Raw genomic sequence first — 26,358 nt, 5'->3', positions numbered from 1 at the left:
GGCCAGTAGCCTCACTAAATCCAATGAGGTAGTACAGCGATATAAATAAAAAGGTTGTATACTAAACAACTACTTAGCTTAAGATATCAAGTTAAAATTTTTATGAAATTACTTTGCACTCTTGTGGCTAAAATGCAAATTTGATATTTGTTTTCGAACAGCAAAGTAAGCCTTTACCCGTTAGTGTGGAGAAAATATAATTTTCTTGTATGCCATTTAATAATTCTACGAAACAAAGTTATGCTTATTATACCTATACCAATTCATCGTTATACGTAATAGTTAAGTAGCAAAGTTTTATTTGTTCGGATATCATTATTTGGATGAACATAACAATTACCTCTTTTATTTCAAGCAAATAATTACAAGTTTGGCCTTTAGGACTTGAGTTCTCATAACTATAGTTTAGGTTGAAAATTTTGACTTTAAGGGTCATTCTCATAGAGCGCGAGCGCGGTGAGGCAGAAAAATCTTTGAGTGAAATTTGGTCGTGCAATTTGATTAGGTTTTGACATAAGTAGTTTTGATACGACCAATGACGACCTTGACTCATACTTTGTCGGGATTATATGGTCAGTGTATCACTTCGATCGATTCCAAAATGAAAATGATGAAACTAAGTTTAGGTACTTACTGGATATCGGCTGGTTGCGGAGGTTATCGGGAAAAGTTTAAATAGAGTTTATCCAGCTGCATTCATTAGAAAGGAGAAAATTGAAACCCAACTATTATTAGAAATAGCACGTTTATTATGGAAGCTATGGCACTTCGTTACGCTTATATGTATAAAATAAATTTCACACGTAATTGTGGCTTAAATCAATACAAACAGCACAATACAATACAACATACATTAGGTATTTACGAAGGTACATGTGATCTCAAACAGATAGTGAAATGATTAATTACTCTGTTTATGGATTGCTATGAAGGTAGATTATGAGAATATTATAGTTTATTTCATTCATAGAAACACATTTTTCTTTTCGTGTAAAGGTCTATAGTAAGTATAGTTTAAATCACTTTTAGAACAGGTAGTTCAATAATAATCTCCGATAATATCAGAAATTGTATTGAAGGGTAACCTTGATTTTCCGAAATTATAAACGACACGTACATATCATGTTAAGCATTAGGTAAATATTATGATAAAATTATTTAAAAAAAATAGTTTTACTGACTCTCTTCTCCTTGGTAAATGTTAAAGTAATATTTACTGATTAAATTAGGTATACGTATATGGCACCAAATACTGTCTAAAACATGTATAAAAGTATATAAAATAGGCACATACTCGTAATATTACCTCACCTGCTGAAGATTAACCCCATATAAATTTGGAGTTCAGTTGTCTGTAAACGGTGATAGACAAAAATATCGAAACTGTTAACAAATCCAAAAATGTAATACTTATTAACTATTTGTTCAGATAGTGTTAGTTCGTAATCCGCTTTATTATAGCTGCATCAATATTAGGTATAATTATTAATTTGAAGTCCTCTTTCTGCAAAAAGTTTTGATTGACTGTACACTTATCAGCGTCAATATTTTTGCAGTACCTCGTAAAATTCATAGGCAGTCAAAATCTAAGCATCTATTTATTAAAGCTATCTTAGCCAACATCCCGGACAGCGCGGTCGGCAGTAGCGCAAGCATTGCAGCAATACTTCCTGAACTGGGGAAGTATGCAGTTTCTGCGAAGTTGTTCTGCTGGGAAGAGCTCGCAGTACTTGAGGGTGTCTGCGGGGCAGGGCGCGGGGCGCGGGGCGGGGCAGCGGCGCAGGCGGCAGCGGCGGCGGCGCTCGCGCGGCCGCGCTCCGCACAGGAACTCCTGTTCCGCGGGACACACCAGCGGCCGCCGGGATACGCCGCGACCGCATGTTGTTGAACACTGGGAAAGTAGTATGTTAGTAAATACAATATCAGACATTTACATCGTATTTTTTCGCTAGCAATTAACTTTAAATAGGACAAAATTGCGGGCTTTGTTGACCTGAAAAATCATCTATCAATAACTAATTCCTTGAATCTGGCGGATGTTTCAAGGAAAGTTATGGTATGACCAGGATTTATACTCATCATTTCAGGTAAAATATCCGTCGGTATAGATGGTCGCTATAGAGCATTTCCAATCAAAATCAGTTGATCAGCTCCATTCTTAACTTAATTTTATTTACTTGAAGGTCATAATTGCAACATGCTGGCAACAGGCTGAGTGGGATCCCATTTAGCATCTAGTTTGTGTTGTATGTACCTCTACCTTGTATTTGTCCAATTTGATGTTAAATAAAGTATATTCTATTCTATTCTAATTAAGATACACATTTTCGATAAGCCACTTCGAAGTTAAAACTAAGTTACTGACACAGGCTCGGATCTAGGGGGGAGCGAGCCGGGGCACATGCCACGGGCGTCAAGTCCTAGAGGGGCGCCAAATTCGAACTTCGTCAAGTCTAAGAGCGCCACATTTGAATTATTTTAGTTCCCCCCTCGAAAAAGTCTAGATCCGGTGCTGGCAGTAACTGACATACCGGCGTCCAAGGCATCTCCTGCCAGTACACGGGGCAGGGCAAGCGGTTGCAGGCCTGCTGCTGCTCCGGTCTCGGCTCCGAGCACAGCGCCGGCGACACCATGGTTCTGATCAGATCTCTTTGGTGTGTGGAGCTGCGAAAACGTCGACAAGTTTAGTTCTGCCTTTTTATACAATATTACTTTTATTCAATACTAGCTTTTTCCCGCGGCTTCGCCCGTGTACTAATCTAATCTTGTTTTCCCATACAAACTTGGACCCCCGTTTTACCCCCTTTCTTAGTACTCCTCTACACCTTACAAGGAACCTACGTGCTAAATTTGGAATCTCTAGGACCAGTGGTTTCAGCTGTGCGTTGATATGATATGTCAGTCAGTCAGTCAGTCAGTTTCTTCTTTTATATATTTAAAACTTCATGTAAAAATTTGTAGGTAAGTAATTGTCCAAGCAAGTACTCGAAATTCAAAAATGAAATCACTTTGTCCGGGTTTCAGAATGATGTAAGAATAACTCTTAGAAAATGTTTAATTCTTCTCTGTAGATCTCATTTTGTATGGTATTTTGAACAGCGTTGGTCTCGACCGGGATGTTTTAGACACACAGCATACCTATATTATTATTTATTATTTATTATTATTTATTATTTATTATTTGGAGAACCAACAGCTTACAATTCAGGATAGATAATATAACCCTAGTAACAAACAGCCAATTATAGGTTCCCACCAGTAGTAACAGGTTATCAAACAAATGGTGGCTAGTACTAAATTACTAACTATGTACGTGTACGTATATAAATAATTTAGTCGAAAACGAAACTGTAACGTTTTCGAAGAAATTTATGTGCTCAAAATAAAGTCATGTCATGAGATTTCTTAGTTACATCAGATGGTTATACTTCTGCACGAGAAGATAACTGTTATAGGTTTCGATACTTGTATCTCGTTATTTTTTAGCTGTTTCGCTACTACAATATCTGCTGGTTGTGTTTTTTTTTAGCTATACATAAAAGGTTTTATTTTAGACCGTTTTATGGCTCATTTTGTCGACGGAGAAGAGTAGTATTTCCTAGGTAGTAAAACGTGCTCTCAACGCAGGCTGTTACGATTTGGTCACGCCTGTCGAGTACCTTGAGTAAGTAAATTTCGTTTAGTAGCATGACATTGAGGGGAATAGGCAGGTGCCCGTTTTATGCTAGCACTTTTTTGTACCGTAGTATCAAATCTATTAGAGACGGACAGGTAAATTATAACAAATTAGGTCAATATCATTTTGACATGGTAATGTTCTTATTTAAGAGCAAATAGCACACAGAAAATTTGCCGATCCTGCAGTTTAAGAAACGATGAGGGTCACCGTCCGTTACGAATACAGCGTTTAGACTTTTAAATACTACGACTGCTTTAAGTACTTATGATTAATATAGCTCCAGCAGAATGGTCAGCAGTCAAAATATTTGCATTTCTGGTGAGCTAGTCGGTTCACAGCAGAAACGTAGTAGGTATATACTTATTGAACGTACTTTAGAGTAACGGGCACGCAAAAGAGCTGCCGCTCCTGCAGCCCGGAGTCCCCGCAGGTGGCGCTGCAGGGCTCCCACTCGTCCGCCCGCCACTGGAACTCGCATCTGGAGAAAATAAATAGGTTATTTTGTGACTGACAACTGGTGACTGGCTGGACGGTGGTGGCTTGCTGGTCTGGCTGGTGGTGGTTGATGACTTTAGCTTTACACCTAACGCTATTCCAGGGTGCGTAGCCAACGTGCCAATCGTTTCGGCCATTCGTAGTAAACGAAATGCAACTTTTATCTAACTTTTATCTTAACTTTTATTATTAACTTTCTTACTTTGCTCATTTCCACTCTATCATGGCATACGGATCACTGCTCTGGGGAAACTCATCAGATAGAATAACAGTCCTTATAATGCAGAAATGCGCAATACGTATAGGTACTTCCTAGTGTAAGAGACAGGCACCCTTGCAGAGAGCTCTTTATTTCTCAACGTATAATGACGCACTACTCACAATATATGTTTGATATACTGTTATTTGTTAGGCAAAATATATCTCAATTTGCTCGCGTTGCCTGTCCGGGCAAACAGCTTCGAGCTACAGGCCGTCTGAGAACAGTCCCCCGTCGCATGGCACTTTCAAGAAAGAACCCGCGTGTCATCGGCCCTACTTACTACGAACACTTACTTACCTGCCGACCTTAAGAATGAGCCATGTGACGAAGCATTTAAGCGCAAATTGAGAAACCTTTTGATAGATAACCCTCTGTACTCTGTAAATGAGTATATAGAATTGAATTTGTGATAGCATGCATTTGATTACACTGACTTCGGATTTTATTTCATTTGTTAATTTTATTGTGCTTTGTGTAATTCTCTTTGTAAATGACGATATTGACGATCCTTATTGGGAGAAGCTATTCATTTTATTATTTTAAATTTAATGTAATTTAATTTTTGACGTTTTAATAATGTAATTTTTGACGATCATGATGAGAAGATAAACATAACTTTGGCATGTAACACATTTACAGTGTAATTTTTATCATGAAATAAAGAAATCTAATCTAATCTATGTCACACTAAATATGGAGGACTAAATATAAGTTATATTATATAGAGAGAGTATTTGCATTATAAATTTGGGCATAATAGGGATATTTGCGCACATACATTACTTATCCTCTCAAAATACGGTCTTCTAAGAAATTTACAAGTAAATCAATGTTAAATAGACGGGATAAGTTTTAAGCAAGTTCCACGCAAACCTAAATAAACAGCAATCTAATCCCGGTTGGTAAATAGCTCCCCGGGCTAAAATAGCGCAAGTACAAAGCGGTCTCACCTGATGTTGGACTCTCTAGCTTTGAGAGGGTTAAAGGACTGCCGTACTAACCCTTACTTAATTCTATGTCTCTGACCGAGTGAGATTTGTTTACGCATTGTTGTGATGAAAATCGAAATAAGTTTTGCTGGCCGCGAACATAAAACCGGACCCGAGTTTTTACATTTTTCTATTGAACCAGATTAGTAACCCTGAGGCACAGGCTAATAGTAACCTAAATACTGATATTTATCAAATATTGTGATATCAATGGATCGTCTTGGCTACCTATTCAAAAAAATAACCACGATCTACATTTCTGGATCCTAGAGTTTGATAAATATTGAGATATATCAAACGACCCCACGGCAGCTAAGGAACCTGACCTTTAAACGAACGTGATAACTACTGCACGTGTAACCTTGTGGCTAAAACAGGACCCCGAGGTTGTGATCCTTCAATATATAGTACATCACACGTCTTCTTCTAATTGTATTAATGGCATAAAAACGGGTAATCTATCTCGCGGTGACATACTCTCGCGCCAATCATATGCTAATGCTAACCCAGCAGATTATTCACGGATCACATTACTTACTGTACGTGTAGCATTCTAGGATTTTCTTTGGACTTTCCGTCTAGGATTAAGAAAATAAATTAAGTTTTTGTACTAGTTTATGAGCGGCGTTAGTTCGGCAAGTCAATACAACATCAGGTCACTTTAACGAACCGTAGCAAGCGTCTAGGCGCTAACGTCAGAATTGCCTCACTGACTTTATTAAATCCGCTTCAGCGCACACAAAGCGTTTGAAAGCGTTTTTGCTAACTCGGCAATTTTAAAGGTATATTAAATGAGAATGGAATGAGACAGAGGCTGAATAATTCACTAAATATTACTTCTTTATTTCGATATCGAAAATATTTAGTAGCGAAAAACTGCCCAGCCTTGCATATTAAATGTTATATCCCGTCAAACATTATAAAGAGGAAAATGGTTGTAAAGGTTGCTTAAAAAAGAACCGAGCGAAGGGACACATTATTATTTATACATATCATGTTTAGGGCTGCATATTAAAAAATGTACAAAAAGAACTGTTATAGTGCGACTCTGTCTGTCTGTCGTCCGTCTGTCACAAATCTCGAGAACTAGGTACTTAAGCCATCAATGGGCAGTCTGTTTTATACTTACCGGCGGTGCAGGGCTGAGCAAGGAAAACAGGCACATACCGCAGTATCGCGTAATAGTCAACAAACCGCGTACTGGAAGAGAGCAGGTGCTCGAGAAAAAAATAATGGCCTTCTGCTTGTCTAGCCAAGGACAACGAAGCGGTTTGTGCCTCTATCTTCCATAATTATAATAAATCAATATTGGGGACACCTTACACAGGTCAACTTAGCCCCAAACTAAGCAAAGCTTGTACTAGGGGTGCTAAGCGATGATATACATACTTACACAGGTACTCAAATAGATAAAACATCCATGACTCAGGAACGAATATCTGTGCTCATCACACAAATAAATGCCCTTACCGGGATTCGAATGCACTAACGAACGTTCGGAACGGACCGGTCGTCAAAATCCGTTCGCATATTAATGCAAGTCGCCTTTCGATTGTTACGTAGCTTGGCCTTTGGTCTACATTCTCATATCAGTACCTACCGGTGGATATTGCAGGCTTCGTAGCGCGCAGCGGCACACTGCTGTCCGCGCAGGCAGCGCGGGCGCACCATGCGCACCCCGCCGCCGCACGAGGCGCTGCACGGCCCGCGCACTGGCCACTTGCTGCAACAAAGTTTGAACATCAACTATTTCAGTGCCAGTGACTCGATTGTCGGATTTTCTCGGAAATTTATGTTATTTATTACGCTCGTGGCGCGTAGCACGTGCTGGCACTGAATACACTAAGACGACGGAAGGGGACGACCGCCCCGAAACCGCCCAGTGTGCGAAGCCGAATGCACAAACGCTCACGAAACGCTCACTATATCTCTTTCGTAGCTAGCTATCTATCTCTATCGCTCTTGCATATTGGTGCGACAGAGCCAGACTACCTTGCGGCGTTTCGGTGGCGTTTCGGGTCGCAGAAATGCCATTCGGCTACGGGGCCAGGCCTTCTAATACAATAAAGTTTGACATCACCAAATTCAGTGCCAGTGGCCCGATAGTCGGGTTCTCTCAAAATGTATACGTTATCGAAGTACGTGTTGACTCTGTGTACGTGTTCCTGTGTGGTGACGGGTTAAGAATTTCACCTCCCCTTTCTTCCCGTGGGTTTCGTAGAAGTCTACTATGGGATATGGGTTAAATTGTGGCGTAGGCAAGAGGCTGGCAACCTGTCACTGCAATGTCACAATTTGGATTTCTTTCAACCCCTCTTTGCCAAGAGTGGCACTAAAACCTTAGTAGTTTATGTGCTCTGCCTACGCCTTTATGGGATACAGGCGTGATTATATGTATGTATGTATGTATGTATGTGTTGACTCTGATTGTGTTAAGACGAATGGGCAAGTCTGCAACGCAATATCAGTTAGCCCAATATTTCACAATCCTACCAGTTATCGCTCTACTTTTTCAATCCACAATTCTTTGTTGGTTCCGACCATTCATTAGGCCTTCACAAAGTTTTACAGTGAGCGAGTAAATCACACGGGCATTCAATTTGCTGGACGCTTTACGACCGCGCTCGACTCGGCTCGGGCAACTTTATGATGGATAAGCTCGCCCTATGTACATAGCCAACGTCACTATCGTTTACGATTAGTAGCATATTGTGGCTAGCTCTCTCTATCGCTCTTCCGTATTGGCGCGACAGAGTCAGCTAGCTCCTATAACGATGTTATCGTAAGAAATCGTGACAATGGCTAAGTACCCTGTGAGGAAAACATTCCGAATACAGTGGTACTTAACTTATTCCTAATATTGTTGCGGGCTATGAAGATCAGTGTAACAGTTCTTCCAATTCGCTTTTGGAAGAACTTATTTTAAAAATAACTTAAGACATAGGTTTCACAGCTCTTTAGCTAAGGAGAATCAACTATTTAAGCAATTACAGGGTTGGTTGGATCAGGCAGGATGGATCGTCTAGAGCAAGTATTTATTCAGTTTGTAAAATACTGCAGATTATCCAAAAGCGGGTTCGAACCCCGGCTCGCACCAATGAGTTTTTCGGAACTTAAGTGAGAAATGTCATTTGATATTTGCCAGTGGCTTTTCGGTGAAGGAAAACATCGTAAAGAAACCGGACTAATCCCAATAAGGGCTAGCTACCCTCGCAGATGACAGTTGCTTTCGTAAAACTAGTGCCTTCGCAAAATCTTAGTGTTAGTTGTCAAAGCGGACCCAGGCTCCCATGAGCCGTGGCAAATGCCAGGATAACGCAAGGAGGATGATGATTGCAGATTATCCAAACTGTATTCTTCATTTGTATCTTCAATGTTTTGCTTATTTGGATTTTAGTTAGAATGCTGAGAATGAACTAGAATATTAACTACACGTACAATATGTACCCACATAATTATATACATACATAATAAAGATGTATTTCATTTCTCCGGTAAACTAAGGTCCCACTTCACTTGTAATTAATGTTTGTATAAAGCAAACAGAGTTGTCATGAATATTTGGCTGAAATTCGAGACAGTTCTCGCTTAGCCTTTCAACGCTCATTGTAAATGTAACTGCGAACTGAAACACGTTTACTACTAAGACAGTAAATTCACTAGTTTTGTTAAACTCTGCCAGACAACGAAACTGTGGTTTATCACATAAGTAAATGCTAGTGTTTTGCCGAGTTAGGTCCAGCTACTCTTCGAAACTGTTTATATACCTAAAAGTTAATGAAAGGTTCATGAAATTGTGTTTTGTAGACTATCTTCTGATCGATCAATTGGATGGTGATAAGCAATAATGTGTCAACCCACACGCCAACCATTTTGAGAAAATGGCGTCTAAAGATTTTTTCTCATTTTTTTGTGTTTCTCTTAAAAAACATTGTTTTTTATATAGATTGTTGTGTTTTTCAGCTATAATACGTTCAGTAGTAGTGATTATTGTAGCTTAATTTCAAAACAAACTTCAATTTGACGAAATAATGCCCTTTTCTTTTATTGCGAATTGTTCGACGACGTCAAACTTTTTCAAGACTGTGTTATGATACTTAACCCACTTTTGCTAATTGTTTAAAAATATCTATGAGTCTTAAATAAACATGTTAAAGCACATAAATTGTTATTGTAAAATACTCTACCTATGCATATTTTTAACTTTATAAGTGTTAAGTAACATATATCAGTCATGGTCACTTATGTATAGGACATTCTTACACAGATTGACAGAGACCCACGGTAAGCTCAAGAAGGCTTGTGTTGTGGGTACTTAGGCAACGATATATATAATATATAAATACTTATATACATAGAAAACATCCATGACTCAGGAACAAATATCTGTGCTCATCACACAAATAAATGCCCTTACCGGGATTCGAACCCGGGACCGCGGCGTAGCAGGCAGGGTCACTACCGACTGCGCCAGACCGGTCGTCATGTAGGAATCAATACATTATTTATTAATCAAACCTTTTAATGATTTTTCTACTCCCGAACTGTTATTCGTCATTTACAGGATTGTGCGTATCGAAAAAACTGAAAACGCATTGTTTGGTTCTGTAATCATGGCAACGCATTGCATTAACGATACTGCGTGCGTGCGCGGGAAGGCTTTGGGCAGCTGAGCTGACAGTGCAAACCTTTGCAATACAGGAAACAGTGTGAATTTCGCGAGAATTATTTAAAAAAACTATTAAAAACTAAGTGCATGGTCGTTGTAAAAGTATTGTATGCAATGGTGTTTAACTGACTCCAAAATACTCGTGGAAAGTACGCCCCTCATATTTCTTGACCTCCTTTAAACGCCTGTTGAATAAAATACTATAAATTAACTATTAGAGTAATGATCATTTCTAGACACATATTTAAATTATCTGTGCTTTTTCAACAAAAAATCGTTACAAAAACCAAATAATCATCTTTAAAAAAAACAAACTACTTATCTAAAATATACAACAAAATATTTTTTTACGCTAAGAAATAGACTAAGTCATTTAAATTATGAATAACTCATGACTTGTACAAGAACAAAACATAAAATATCTTTAACAAAATAATAAACTACCATTCAGTAAGTATTCAAAAATCAATCAATATTTTTATGCATACATTAACACGTCTTAATGTAATTAGTAATTATAAAAAAATAGTAGCTTATATTAGATTTTTATATAAACACGTACTTGTAAAAAATGTTTGCATCAATTCATTTTACGAGTTTCCGTCTTGTTATGTTAGGAGAAAAATACGTTTTCACTGGATGTTCAAAAGGAAGGTGGTTTAGAGATCTCTGAAAAAATGCTAATGAATTTTTATGTTTTCACTTTAGAGAGAGTAGAAACGCCTCAACTCGAAATTCGATTTTTTCTAAAGATTTTAAATGTGTTAATGATTATTAAATTGGTATTGTCAAAAACTTGCTTTAAAATGCGTGGTGCAAATAGGGGCCCGCCCCATTTGTATACGAAACATTCTGACATATACCTATACCTACATATAGAATATATTGGAGGAAGTGACCCGTTGTAATATACATACATAAAATTACGCCTGTATCCCATAAAGGGGTAGGCAGAGCACATGAATACTAAGTTTCAGTGCCACTCTTGGCAAAAAGGGGTTGAAAGAAATCCAAATTGTGACATTGCAGTGACAGGTTGCCAGCCTCTCGCCTACGCACGCCATAATTTAACCCATATCCCACAGTTGACTTCTACGACACCCATGGGAAGAAAGGGGGTGGTGAAATTCTTAACCGGTCAACACACGGGGTAATATACATATAAAGCATTGAGGTTGTACCTGTATTCCATTGGTCGGCTCCTGCCGTGGCCGGCGGGTGAGCTGTAGTTGACGGACACCTCCACGATCACTGGCTCTTCGGACTGCAGTTCATGCTCGGGTATTGCCTAAGGTGTAGCACAATTATTGATTATTATATTCGTAGTACGATTCTTATAACTGAGGCAACTAATTTGCGATAAATTACTTAAGTTACCTACCTTACTGCTGTAAAAATCTTTAACATCAAAATTTTGTAATTCTTTCCAACTCGAAGCTTCTTACAAACAAGAAAAAATAACGCAATTTTATTTATATCATTTCAGCTCTATTCAATTATTCCAAAAGGTTTATTATTTTGAATATAAAAATACTTTTTTCACATGATAAACCCGAAAAGCTGCCTGTTACCAAAAATCCCCAATTAAAAATAACACAATGGTTGAACAATCAGAAATACCAAATTACTCCGCCGGCTTTTTTGAACGGATTTCACTCTAACATTTAAAAAATACTGAACCTTTTTTTAAATAATATACGATAAAGGGAAATGAGATATGAAGTCGGCGGAGTGAGTTCTCAATTAACCCGGACCGTGGGTTCCCGTTTACAAAGGAGCGCAGGTGAGGTTCTCTGACAAAAACCAAGGTATGTTTGATCCGTCAAAACCATACCACTGTGATAGATGTCGAGGTCACTATATTTACAGCTTTTCGATAAGCAGAGGTAAGCGAGTTTAATATTAGCTCAGGAGCGGAGTTGAAAGCGCTTCTGAATAATTAAGCCTTGGTCCCTTATCATCAAATGTTTCACTTTGTTACAATTTTCATAGTTTAGTCCATTTTGTTGCCGTTTACTTGACGGACTCGTAATATAAATGGAATACGTGAGTTAGGGCAGAATTTTAGACCTTAAATGTCGGGTCGCGTATTGTTTTGAAATTTTGATTAAGTTGGTAGTATGAAGGTTTTTGACAAAATACAATGTTTGTACCTAATAGTAATTGGGCAACAAACGAAGGTAAGTAGATGGAATAAAAGCTCGGAGACAAAAAAGCCATTAAGGGTTTCAGGAACGAACGTACTATATTCCACATTAGTTAGTTAGTTTTATTGGGCATTTTCCGCAAGTCGACATCCATTGTGCCTATTTTGCGTGAAATAGACGGGGTAGCACTACTCCAACCACCCCAGCTCCTCTACGAATCCTAGCAGTGTTTTCAGGTTGCTAAATACCTCTTTCAGTGTGTTTGGCGTACCTAGATACTTGTTCCTATATACTTCTACCTGTTTACACATTACTTCTTGACCTAACTTCTTGTTACTAACGTTTTAAAGATTCGGTGTAGAAAATAACTAACTATGATTTTATTTGCATAAGTATAGGTATGTCAGAATAGGTAATTTTTAAATTGTATGCTTAAACTTAGTATCAAATAAAAATGTATTGGTCCAAAAGGTAAAAATAAGCTATTCTGATATACAAATACATACTTTTTAAAAATTATAATTATGAGCTAAGCATACACATGAATTAAATTTCTTTTTTATTTATTTAGACATAAAATGATAAAACATAACCTTGAGGCATGCTACTCGTACATTCATAATAAGGGTTCCTTCTATACATTTTTAGATACGCAACTCTAAAAAAAATGTAGGTACATAATTTACTTGTAGATGTGCAAAAATGTCCCACTAATATTATGAATTTCTCACGAAAGACACGCGGGAAATGAGTCACTCACCATAATCATGAGATCAGTCTGCAGCGGCGACTGGGCCGATATATGCACATCTGCATCCGTCTGCGTCCATCGCAACACACTGCTGGCCGCAACCACCCGTCCCTCCCAACCGAACCGTTCCTCCTTTATATCTATCACGTTGCTTTCCAGGTCTATTATCTGAAGATTTTGCGGCACATTCGGGTCATATTTGAGGTAATTGTGCTGATGGTCTAGCTCGACCCGCTTCGAATGTTTGCGCAGCTCTAGAATGTGTTTGTCTCGCTTGCGTTCACGGATGGCTATCGAGAGAGGGACCGGTGTAGCGATATGGATGGAGAGATGATTCGCCTCGTGCGGGACCATAGTTATCCTTGTCCAGCCTGTAGAAATATTAGAATGATATACATAAATATCGATTTTTGTTTGAGCGACCAATTATCGCTTTAAAAAAAAACGAGGAACATATTTGACCAAGGACCGCGATTATTAGAGATAGAGGTTAAATAGTCAGAAGTCGCCTCATAATAAAAAAAATATATACTCGTGTCGTAAAGAAAGGCGATCTTATAATAATTTGTTTCCTAATTTTTTGTGAAAGTATTCAGAGTTTTGATAGTTAACCACCAGCCAGCAATGGTTTGTTCTACATAATAAAAACGACCCAGCTACGTTTTTTTATCATTTTTTCATTGAAAAACAAAAAAGTTATGTAACTTGACGTTATTGCCCTCGTAAAGGCAGACGACCAATCGATTGAGCACAGAAGCACGCCGGGTGTAAAACGGTTCCAGTTCAGGCCATTACCTTAATGTTTATCGTCGCCATAGAATATTACGCTCTCAAGTAGGTTTCAGTGTAAACGGGATGCTTTCAAGACGCCATAAATAGATAAAAAAAACACTAGAGGCCATTACAGTGCGATATTTCTCATTTTAGAGAAAAGTTACCTTTATACATATTACTTACAAGCCCTACTGCTATACTTACATAATTATACATATATTAACTGCCTAGCTTTTGCCCGCGGCACTTCGCTCGCGTTAGAAAGAAACAAAAAGTAGCCTATGCCACTCTCCATCCCTTCAACTATCTCCATTTAAAAAATCACGACAATTCATCGCTCCGTTTGCCGTGAAAGGCGGACAAACAAACAGACACACACACTTTCCCATTAAAATATTAGTATGAATTAATACTTGTATTAAATTTTCTCAACAAATATGTCTCCGGCCCAATTACTGTGAGCCTAAAAAAATTTTTGCATTTGAGCCAAAATGTATGAAAAGAGTCTTGAGATGAAACCGCTGATATATAAAATAGTACATTTCGTTATAAGTGCGAGAAGTATGTCGAACGACGTTTTTTAATACAGTTGCGAAAAAAACACTACTACAACGATTCCAAGACTATCCATTGTACTTCTACCCTTTCTGAAGCCAAATTGTGAGGAGGAAAGAAGGTTATTAGACTCGACAAACCACTCAAGTCTGTTTTTAATCAAATGTTCCAAGATTTTAAGAAGTACAGAAGACAAGGCGATAGGGCGATAAGAACAAGGGTCGAGAGGGTCTTTGTTTGGTTTAAGGATGGGAATTATTAGCTGTTGCTTCCAGAGTCGAGGGATTACGCCGTGAGTAAAAATAGAATTGATGAGGTCCAGAAAATATGATGTCAATTTTGGGGGAGCGTTCTTAATGAATGAGTAGGGGATACCGTCATGTCCTGGAGATGAATCCTTGACTCGGTTTAGGACCATATTTAGTTCCACCGAAGAAAATAACTCATCTAAAGACGCATGAGAGGATTTACAGTAATCCGCCCTAATTTCCGAATTGTTTGGAGCATATTGCGGAGCAAGGGAATCCATAAACGCTTCTGCCCATTCTAGAGACGGTGGATGGGAACGGGATGAAATTTGTTGACAGCCTCTAAATTTTCTTATGTTATTCCATAAAAAGCGAGCTGGAGTGGAGGGAGATAACGATGAGCAGAAGGACTTCCAACCCTCGCGTTTCTTTGAACGAAGAAGGAGTTTTGTTTCCGCAATGCATTTGTTAAGTTCAATGTATTTAGCCATGCAAATGTTGTTACGGTATTCTAATTCGCATTTCTTCCTTTTTTTAATTGCCAGTGTGCAATGCGGATCCCACCAAGGAGGGGAGCTAATTTTCCCTGAAGGAGGGTTCTTTACTGGGAGGACTAATTCTGCACATTGTAGTAAAATTTTAGAAAAAGCCTCGGCACAGTCGTTGATGTTTTCTGGGAAAATCGGAGGAAGAAGGGAGGCAGATTTATTTAATTCATTTTGAAATTCAGGCCAATCAGCATTAAGTAGATGAAATTTGAGGAGTGGAAGAGATGGAGTTTGGAATTGTTTAGACGGCACAAGTGATTTAATTAGAATAGGAAAATGATCGCTGCCAAAAGATGAATCAAGAGTTTCCCAGGAAAGAAGAGGTGTAAGACTGGAAGAACAGAGAGAAATATCAATCGCACTAGCTATCTGACCAGGGCGGGAGCGTCTCGTAGGAGAGCCAGAATTTAGGATACAGAGATTTAAATCATCAATTATTTTCAGAAGTTCGTTACCTAACACGGAGTCAGACTTGCTACTACCCCAAACTTGATGATGGCAGTTAAAGTCTCCTAGAACTATAAGGGGGGGAGGAAAGGATTTTAAAATGGAGGATAAATGGGAAAGAATTGTTATGGAAGGATTAGCTAAATAAACCGATACATAAGTACAGTTAGCAACACGAGCAGCCACCACATCAAAATCAGCAGGATGGGTAACATTAATTTTATTTGGTATAAGAGAGTTCCTAATTAGTAGAGCGCAACCAGCGTAACCATCAGGTCTGTCATCCCGAAAACATGAAAATCCAGGAACTCTGAAATGATGTTCTGGTTTTAACCATATTTCCGAAATCGCAAGAATGCTAAGATTACATTTATTGATTAGATAAATTAACTCCGACTTCTTATTTTTAATACTCCTACTATTCCATTGGAGAATAGTTTGGTCCATAATCAGGGGAAGAAACAAAAGAAGAAAAGAGAGAGGCAACGTGGGACATCATACTATTATTATTGGGGGCTGAAAATAAATTCGTTAAAACAGATAGCAGTTTTAGAATAGCAGCAAGCACTTTTTCTCCCTCTGAAGAGGAAAGGGGATTGTGAAGAGCTGTTCCATTAAAAGCTGATAACGGGTTATCATTCACCATAGCCCTATGGGCTTTCTGATCATAACCACTTCTACGAGGGGAGGAGAGCGGGCTCTGGAAAAAATCGTTTTTTTATAGGAAGAATTGTTGGTAGGAGAAGCTAGGATGTTGGCATAAGACTTGCCTCTCATAGGATGAAGTTTGTCAGCTTCTAAATATGAAATATTTGTCTCCGCCATCGTTTTTTTAATATTGCATTGCCTTACGTATTCCGGGCAAGATTTACTTGAAGCAAGGTGATTAGCTTCTCCTTTACAATTAATACATTTAGCATCCTCAATTTGACAAGTCTCACCAAGGTGGTCTCCGCTGCAACGGAAACAACGAGGAGACGACCGACATTTTTCTTTAGTATGGCCAAACCTGCAGCATCTGAAACACTGGGTGGTGGGAAATGTATAGAACTCCACCTTTAAAGAATTATAACATACAAATATCCTGGGGGGAAGAATTTGACCATCAAAGGTGATAACTACTGTCTCAGAGGGGACCCAATTAAAAGTACCGTCTTGATAATTCGTTTTTTTGTAGTTCAGTCTACGAGATTTCAACACTCGACCGCATCCCTCCGGAACCTTCACGAAATTGATGATAAACAATCCGAACTCCCAATATTCGCATTGACATTATAGACGTACCTATCTATGAAGCTTTTAAACTTGCGTTCATATTTTCGATTTTGCTATCCATCCAACACAATTTATTTATTTTCTTGTGTGCCATAAATATATAAACATTTACGATTTGACACGATTGTTATTATATACCTACATTTTAATTCAATCAACCATTTATGCCTCGAAGTATTGCAAATAACATAAAATAATTATGACAAATCGCGTAACATATTAAGGTTTTTGAACGTGCTTGCATTAAGTTAATAAAATTGGTAAGACGCCATTACTTTAAATGACAGACGACGCGTTTCGTTCCATTTCACGTTCTGTTTACACGACTCAATATGAGCCACTTTTTCAAAGTATAAACCATTTTTATAAATTATGTTTAGGTTGACTAAAAATAAACAATAAAATAAATATCAATGTTTTAAACATTAATCACTTAATAGTATGTTTATAGTTTTATTCCGTCTTAGTAAAATATACTAATATTAAAACAGCTCGGTATGTAGTCGTAAAATGGAACGCATACTTTTTACGCACTAGTGCGTACAATACAACTTCTCGCACGCTAAACAGCCAAAAAACGGGCACTTTTTGAGCAACTGTACTAAAAATGTATTTATTCTCAAAATATTTAAGCTTAATAACCTGTAAGATACTTTTTATAGAATAAGAAAAAAGAAACTATCGTAAAATCTGCTTGCACAGGTAAATAAAGGACTTCGTGATATTAGAAGTTGCCATGGGGACTGCTCATAGAAGCGATAGCCACAAGGGCCGAAGGGTGGCCACGTTTCATCACCTAATTAGAACAACAGCCTAACGAGATAACAGACCACGAGTTAGCTCCGAAAATTGTGACATATTCATGGTAAATGTACCAACTACATTGTCGTTTAAGCACAGGAACGCTCTAACAGGTAATTCGTATAAATATACGAGCAAATTTCGCGAGTATGCGACAACGACAATGTGGGTACCTTTACCGTGAAAATACGAAACTATTCGTAGAATCAACCAACTCCATAATCTCCATATCCGAGCTTTCGGCCGATGCGTGACCGCAGTGGATAATATTATGCGTAACTTTCCTTCTTATTTCAATATTATGTATATCCGACTAATTAGATTACTGGTAAAAGTTACATCCTTCAACTCGTTTGCATGATGGTCACTTTTGATGAATAAGTGTAGACACATATATTGACCCAATAATAAAAAAAAATCTGTTAAAAAGTTTCCTTGCTCGAAATCGTTGATTAATTTTCGGGGTCGTATCTCCGACTACTATCCAGCGAGCGTCCGAACGTAATTACTTAGCTGTAAAGGTTGGCATGCCGGGATCAGCCGTCTTTGTGAAAATTAAATCGTGAAAGTCCTTTTATTACCTCCATTATTTGCTCTTTGGCGGAAAACAATGTAATAGTTTCGTGTTTAATGGTCCATGTCAAAATTTGTTAGGTTCGACAAATTGAGCACTTTTGGTTTTTAATAGACAAACGTTTTTAATTTTTGCCAGAAGGTTATTATAGATCAAGAGCCCAGGCCCGCCAGACCTTCCTCAAATTCTCAAGGATGAAACTTTGGGACAATGTAGAGTTCACATCTGCGTTTAATGTGTGCATATTTTCTAGTTCGGCCCATCGGCCAATTTTTTGCTATCAAGTGATGAAGGTGAAAAAAAAAAGTGCTTACTTTCCTTAAATTCTCAAGGCTGATTTTTATATATGTTTTGAGCACGTTGTTAGAAATTGGTTATCATCAATGCCAGACCGTTTCCGCCGGCCATAACTTTTACCAGACGCGACAAAGTTGGCAAAAAACGACCCTAACTTACCTCATTTTCTCAAGCCTGATTTTGATATATGATACGCAGGGACCTATAACTAGACCGTTTGTAAGCAGCCAGACCAATCGGATGGACCCAACCATCCGCCAGACCGACTTAAAGTTTCGATATGAGCATTAGTAGAATTGAAATATTCCGGGTCTATAAAAGCTAAAAACTTGAATTTTCTACATTAAGCTACTTGTATATTGTATACTTGACGTAATAAGCGACTTTCAAAAATTTTACTTCTAAGGAAATAAAAAAATGAAAGTTTATATGTGGTGCAAGATTAATTTTAAGCTATGAATTTTATTTACACTGCGTAAGTACATGTGTATTTTATTATAAATATAACTTTTACCAGACGCGACAAAGTTGGCAAAAAACGACTCTAACTTACCTCATTTTCTCAAGCCTGATTTTGATATATGATACGCAGGGACCTGTAACTAGACCGTTTGTAAGCAGCCAGACCAATCGGATGGACCCAACCATCCGCCAGACCGACTTAAAGTTTCGATATGAGCATTAGTAGAATTGAAATATTCCGGGTCTATAAAAGCTAAAAACTTGAATTTTCTACATTAAGCTACGTGTATATTGTATACTTGACGTAATAAGCGACTTTCAAAAATTTTACTTCTGAGGAAATAAAAAAATTAAAGTTTCTATGTGGTGCAAGATTAATTTTAAGCTATGAATTTTATTTACACTGCGTAAGTACATGTGTATTTTATTATAAATATAACTTTTACCAGGCGCGACAAAGTTGGCAAAAAACGACTCTAACTTACCTCATTTTCTCAAGCCTGATTTTGATATATGATACGCAGGGACCTGTAAATAGACCATTTGTAAGCAGCCAGACCAATCGGATGGACCCAACCATACGCCAGACCGACTTAAAGTTTCGATATGAGCATTAGTAAAATTGAAATATTCCGGGTCTATAAAAGCTATGTAAAATCTTCGCTGGTCTCAGGTCTTCGTAGTGGTGGTAGAAATAATAAGCGGACTGTAGTTTGGTGCTGGTTTTAATCCGAATTGTGGAAGACAAAGAAAGTGGTACAGTGAATGTCGTTGGAGGCGGAATAACCGTAAGTTTTTTAAAAAGCTCTCAAAGCTGTCAAATTTGAACTTATCACATTGCCATTTGTAAAGTTAGATTTAACTAGAGATTTGAAATATTATTATAATTATACAATTCAATGAATATTTTATTTAAAAAATAGTCAAGTAGTATGTGAATGAATTAAAACATTACCAATAACATGAAATTAAAAATTGAATAAATTAATACTGAAGATTTATAAAATGCATAATGTCGACTCGAACAATACTGAATATTTTAGTCAAAGAATATACAAATTGAAATGTCAACAGATACATGATTATTAATTAAAATTAAATTGAATTATTATTATTAAATTGATAAAAATTGGAAAAATTGATTTTAATTATAGAAAATAAATGCCTTAACCTAAACGAAGAAAGGATCAAAAACCAGGGTGGTTTTTGAACGGTTTCGTAACATGCTCCCGCCTTGAAGTCTGTGACTTCAACTGTATGCCGAGGGGGAGGGTAGATGATGGTGCAGGCCGTGAGATACCGTCGCTGCCATGGATGCCTTCCAAGTTGTCCTGCAGATGAGTGCCACGAACTGGTGATGTCTTGGAGGCTGCAATCTGTGCATGTGGAACGAAATGTGTGGATCGCCCATCAGGAAGTGGAAAGAGAGGAAAGGACTTTAGGGACTGAAATTAAATTGGATTGAACTGCCCTAAGTTGGATCAGTAGGTATATGTGCATTGTGCAATGTACCTATATGTATGTGCATAAAATGTGTGAAAAATGTGTAAATGAATAGGTGAATCCTCTAGCGCTTCACGCTCTCTTGTTAAGTTACACAACAAGAGCTGTACCGTTTCGTTATTCAAAAGAGGCCCTGCATGTAAGAACGTGAGGCGGTAATATTTGAATATCATGATGTATAATTGATGACACATGAAACTGAGCAACTCCGGACTTGCAAGAATATGATTATGGATGGAGTTGATCGGTGCTCCCGCCACACGATTGGGATTGCATACGTGAATTATATAGCCATCTGGCGGCGGTTCATACAACTCGACGGATTGCTCGTCAGGATCAGCTTTTGAACACTGACATTGTATCGTACAACTGTCTCTCGGAACATTTGAATCTAATTCCCTAACCATAAACTGAATATTTGTATTTGAGGGAGTTTTATGTGCGGATATGGATACTTGTGTGTTTATCGTGCTATCTAACATATTTTTGATAGCCTGAGCGGACACTTTCACTGTTGAATTAAGCTTTGAATACTTATGAATTAGTACTTTCGCTAGCGACATGCTAGCGAAGTAAATGTCTTCGAATAGTGCCCGCTCATCTTCTATACACTCTTCGCTTGTGCATTCTGACAATATGCCTATGTCTAGCAGCAAAGTCTCGAAATCATTGTACAAAGGCCCTATTCTGTCAAATCGCAGCTGCAGCTCTGCAAGCTGTAACTCGTTTACTTGCGGTTTAGCAGCAAGTTGCGACACAAAATTGTGAAAAGCAGTAAGCTTGCCTTTAATAAGTCCAAGCTTGTAATTAAGTTTATGTAAATCATGTTCCGATGACATTGTGACATAATAGATAAATAATGAGCCTATAAATATTGATACAAATTATGACCTTAAATAAAAACTTTGCTCTTAAAAAATCTCCAGGCGCTAAAACTATTTGCTATGCGAATCAGGTATGCACTTGTATTACGTAATCTTGTTTACGACTTATTTGCACTGCAGTTAGTTATCAAGATTGTTTTAAGAACGTGTTTGCCTATTGTTTTTGAAGTTTTTAATTGAAATTAGCGTAATAAAGTTACAAAATTATTGAATTATTGTTATCGTATTGTATAGGAATTATGTGAAAGTGATAGTTAATATTAAAATCTTATGTATTACTGTGAACTGGGTCAAGAGGTTATACCTACTAAAATGAATATCTCTAGTGAATAATCCTATCGAAATGTCTACTGGCTTCTAATCCAAATGATGGCAATGAATTAACTTTCTGCACTAAATGGGAAAGCAATGAATTAGGTATTTGAGTAGGTATGATTGAATACTAATGAATAATACCTAATGAATTGTGCAGCTACACAGAAAAGGAAGAAACAAAGGAATGTGGATAAAAAAAGAAAGGAATGGAACGATCTCACTTTGTTCGTTTTCCCTCCTGTGCTGGCTGCTGCTTGGTTTTGAATGCTGGCTCCCGCTGATCTCCACTGAATACTCCTGGACTGGTCTAGTTGGCGCTGAATTGGCTGGATCCCGCGACTGACTGCTGGTCACGGATGGATGCCCACTGCAATGGGATGCTGCGTGTGCTCGTCGCGACTTTCACCCGTCCTGGATCCTGGCTGATGGGATGGGACGCGATGAGTGGAAGCCCTGGAACCTGCACGCAGCTGAATACGCCCTGCGCCAACCTGGTCGACCCACGGCTTCGATGATGAAGACCCGTTGCATAGGTGGAGCCTGACTCGGTGCCACAGTCCTGTCCTCTCACAATCCAGAGGCTTCGTAAGGACCATGTAAAATCCAAGTTACATGGATATGGATTACAAATTGTATAAATATGAATAATTGTGGAAAGAACAAAGAAAGTGACACTGTGAATTGTCGTTGTGGAGCTGAATAACCGTAAGTTTTTTAAAAAGCTCTCAAAGCTGTCAAATTTGAACTTATCACATTGCCATTTGTAAAGTTAGATTTAACTAGAGATTTGAAATATTATTATAATTATACAATTCAATGAATATTTTATTTAAAAAATAGTCAAGTAGTATGTGAATGAATTAAAACATTACCAATAACATGAAATTAAAAATTGAATAAATTAATACTGAAGATTTATAAAATGCATAATGTCGACTCGAACAATACTGAATATTTTAGTCAAAGAATATACAAATTGAAATGTCAACAGATACATGATTATTAATTAAAATTAAATTGAATTATTATTATTAAATTGATAAAAATTGGAAAAATTGATTTTAATTATAGAAAATAAATGCCTTAACCTAAACGAAGAAAGGATCAAAAACCAGGGTGGTTTTTGAACGGTTTCGTAACAGCTAAGAACTTGAATTTTCTACATTAAGTTACGTGTATATTGTATACTTGACGTAATAAGCGACTTTCAAAAATTTTACTTCTAAGGAAATAAAAAAATGAAAGTTTATATGTGGTGCAAGATTAATTTTAAGCTATGAAGCTATTTCAATTCTACTAATGCTCATATCGAAACTTTAAGTCGGTCTGGCGGATGGTTGGGTCCATCCGATTGGTCTGGCTGCTTACAAACGGTCTAGTTACAGGTCCCTGCGTATCATATATCAAAATCAGGCTTGAGAAAATGAGGTAAGTTAGAGTCGTTTTTTGCCAAATTTGTCGCGTCTGGTAAAAGTTATGGCCGGCGGAATCGGTCTGGCATTGATGATAACCAATTTCTAACAACGTGCTCTAACACATATATAAAAATCAGCCTTGAGAATTAAAGGAAAGTAAGCACTTTTTTTTTTCACCTTCATCACTTGATAGCAAAAAATTGGCCGATGGGCCGAACTAGAAAATATGCACACATTAACCGCCGATATGAACTCTACATTGTCCCAAAGTTTCATCCTTGAGAATTTGAGGAAGATGTGGCGGGCCTGGGCTCTGGGTCTAATAATAGGCTACTTGCCTCCTAGTCAAATCAGCTTCTTTTTAAGAACTTTTAAAACGAATTTGAACGACTTGTTAATATGGAATTTATATTAAATCGAATTGAGTGACGTCACGGTCAACTCAGTTACTTGATATATTTCTACTTGAATTATTAAATATAAATTTGATCAAAAATAACTTCTGTCCGTGTTTTTTCTTATAATTATCTGATGCTTTATTTCGTGGATGGTATAAAATATTTTATTTTAACTACGGTCAAGTTCCCTATTGCCATTGCCTTGTTTGATTTTACAGTCAACAGATTATGTTATTATTTTAAGAATCGCTTGCATTAAAATACCGACGTACGCAATTGAAACTTATTCGAACCGAATAGATAAAGTAAGGGTAAAAAGATCTGTAACGAATTAACTGATATTTTATCTATATTCAAAAATAGGCTGTATCGAGTAAAATACTTATCTTGAGGTGACATTCACAGCGCCGAAGTGGATTTTTTAGTCATCTAATATTAGCAGCTTTTTCACCCTGGATTTTTGTACATTTCCAATTTAATGCTTACTTTCGAAGTTGTTATTCTATTTTCAGAATATCGCAATGGGATCAATAAGATACTATTGCAATATTCAAGATGATCATGAAGTAATAGAAATAAAACTATGGAAACGGATTATATCGCGTATAATGAATTTACAATTTCATCCCGACGTTTCGATTCGAACACTTTACAGCATTCGTGGTCAACGGGTGACCCGTTTTCATAATTCCGATCCGTTTCCATAGTTTTATTTCATGAGTAACTATCGAGAATCCAATTTCATAGTTTTATTTCATGACTCATGAGTAACTATCGCGGTAACCGAAGACAATTATCATGAAGTAATCCATACTTACTAATATTATAAATGGGAATGTGTGTTTGTCTGTGAATTTGTCCGTCTTTCACGGCAAAAGGGAGCGACGAATTGACGTGATTTTTTAAGTGGAGATAGTTGAAGGGATGGAGAGTGACATAGGCTACTTTTTGTCTCATTCTAACGCGAGCGAAGCCGCGGGAAAAAGCTAGTAGATTATATACTGAGGCGGAGCCGAGGTCAACAAACATGTGATCTGAGGCTTTTTTATTTACTGGCCAAGGTGTGTGTATTTTTCCACTTAGTTGACGGAGCCGGGAAGCGGTAACTTTGTTTAGCGCAGCGGCCTGATTTAACGCTTTCAGGCTCCGTAGCCGAATGGCATTTCTCCGACGCCAAACGAAAGCGATACGCCGCTGGCTCTGTCGCGCCAATACGCAAGCGCGATAGAGATAGATATCTACTAGCGCTTCGTTTCGTGAGCGTTTCGTGAGCGATTGTGCCATTCGGCTAGCCACCCTGGTCGGAGGACCGATGTTTTTACAGTTAGCGCTGGTAGCTTAGCGGTAACTACAAGCGACTTTCGCTTCGGAGGTCGCGGGTTCGAACCCCGGCTCGCACCAATGAGTTTTTCGGAATATATGTGCGAAATATCATTTGATATTTGCCAGTCGCTTTTCGGTGAAGGAAAACATCGTGAGGAAACCGGACTAATTCCAATAAGGTCTAGTTTACCCTTCGAGTTGGAAGGTCGAGGTGCTTTTGTAAAAACTAGTGCCTACGCCAAATCTTGGGATTGGCTTCAAATAATCTTGGGATTAGTTATTATTATGTCGTATGGCTTTATTCCTGTTAAAATTTAAATTATTATACATGCATTAAAGTAAAATTACAATTTAACAAAATTTGTTAAATTGGGATTAGTTGTCACAGCGGACCCCAGGCTCCCATGAGCCGTGGTAAATGCCGGGACAACGGATAACACGGAGATAATACGGGATAACAAGGAGGATCATGATGTTTTTACACTTACCTTTGGCCAGTTGTCTATGGTAAAGATGCGTGTTGTTGCTGCAGTAGCCGTCAGGACACCAGTTACAGGACGAGTCCGATGGGTTGCATTGCCCTTTTACACAAGCACCCTGAAAAAATCGAAATTATGAATTTTGTCTCTCTAGTTTTTGATATTACATGTGCCTTGATTGTAATACAAGTATTTGACTTTTGCATGATAAAGGGTGTAATTTTTTATGGACTTAATGGCGTCGCCACCACGCTCGTTCTGTTCTGCCCCAGGCGGTATAGCCGAATGGCAATCATCGATGACAGACGCCGAGAGAAATGTAGTCTGGCTTTGTCGCGCCAATACGCAGGAGCGATAACAATAGATAGTTACGAAACAGATATTATCGTGAGCGCTTGTGCATTCAGCTAAGCCGGATAGCAATATGATGTACCTGGTAGCAGAGATCGTAGGGTCGGTCGTAGCTGCAAGGCGTGGCGTCTGGCAGAGAACCATAGCTCGAGGGTTCTCCTCCCGTGTAGTCCACACACCACATCTCGCATTGTTGGGATTCTATGCACAAACAAGACACGTATAAATGGTTATACCGGGTGCCCGGTAATTAATGGACAACCTTTTAACCACCAAGAGGGCACCTTATACTGATCCAGAAAATCGATATCAAGGTTTAGTAAAAGTCGCCTGGCTTTCGAGATTTTCACATTTTTTTTAATTTTAGGTAGTATTAAAATTTTAAAAAGTGTGAAAATCTCGAAAACCAGGCGACTTTTACTAGTACAGAATTAAGTTATATGTATAACTTAATTCTGTACGTAAAGTTCACGAGGTGAATGCCCACAGAATTAGATTTAGATAGAAGAAACGAGTTCATTTATTTGTATGGCGGCCGAGCGTGTCAGATTTTGTACTGAAGTTGTTACTTGCCTGTGATTTTAAATATGTCTCAGGCCCTTGAGTGTTGATAAGTTTTATGTTGTTGCAATTAAATATCATGTAACAAGGCATTTTTAATGTTTTTGTTGACTTCAACTTACAAAAATTGACGCCCGAAAGCTGCAAGCTGCGATT

General features: G+C 38.0%; 1 protein-coding gene across 2 annotated transcripts in view; it reads right to left on the bottom strand.

Moving 5' to 3' along the window:
• Nucleotides 1–728: 728 nt before the first annotated feature.
• LOC125242568 (A disintegrin and metalloproteinase with thrombospondin motifs 3-like) overlaps nucleotides 729–26,358 on the bottom strand; it is a 74,716-nt gene continuing 49,086 nt past the window's right edge. For both annotated transcript variants that reach the window (XM_048151342.1, XM_048151343.1), the window contains exons 10-17: nucleotides 25,724–25,842; nucleotides 25,300–25,408; nucleotides 13,002–13,363; nucleotides 11,276–11,382; nucleotides 7,026–7,148; nucleotides 4,053–4,157; nucleotides 2,532–2,664; nucleotides 729–1,891 (exon numbers count right to left, since the gene is read on the bottom strand). In XM_048151342.1, coding sequence (XP_048007299.1) covers nucleotides 1,613–1,891; nucleotides 2,532–2,664; nucleotides 4,053–4,157; nucleotides 7,026–7,148; nucleotides 11,276–11,382; nucleotides 13,002–13,363; nucleotides 25,300–25,408; nucleotides 25,724–25,842 — 1,337 coding nt within the window. In that variant the 3' untranslated portion in view covers nucleotides 729–1,612. The remainder of the gene's footprint in view (nucleotides 1,892–2,531; nucleotides 2,665–4,052; nucleotides 4,158–7,025; nucleotides 7,149–11,275; nucleotides 11,383–13,001; nucleotides 13,364–25,299; nucleotides 25,409–25,723; nucleotides 25,843–26,358) is intronic.

Source organism: Leguminivora glycinivorella, chromosome 3 (assembly GCF_023078275.1).
Source record: "Leguminivora glycinivorella isolate SPB_JAAS2020 chromosome 3, LegGlyc_1.1, whole genome shotgun sequence".
NCBI classification, from domain to species: Eukaryota; Metazoa; Arthropoda; class Insecta; order Lepidoptera; family Tortricidae; genus Leguminivora; species Leguminivora glycinivorella.
Note: the sequence above shows the minus strand (reverse complement) of the source record. Positions and strands in the feature narration are given on the sequence as shown.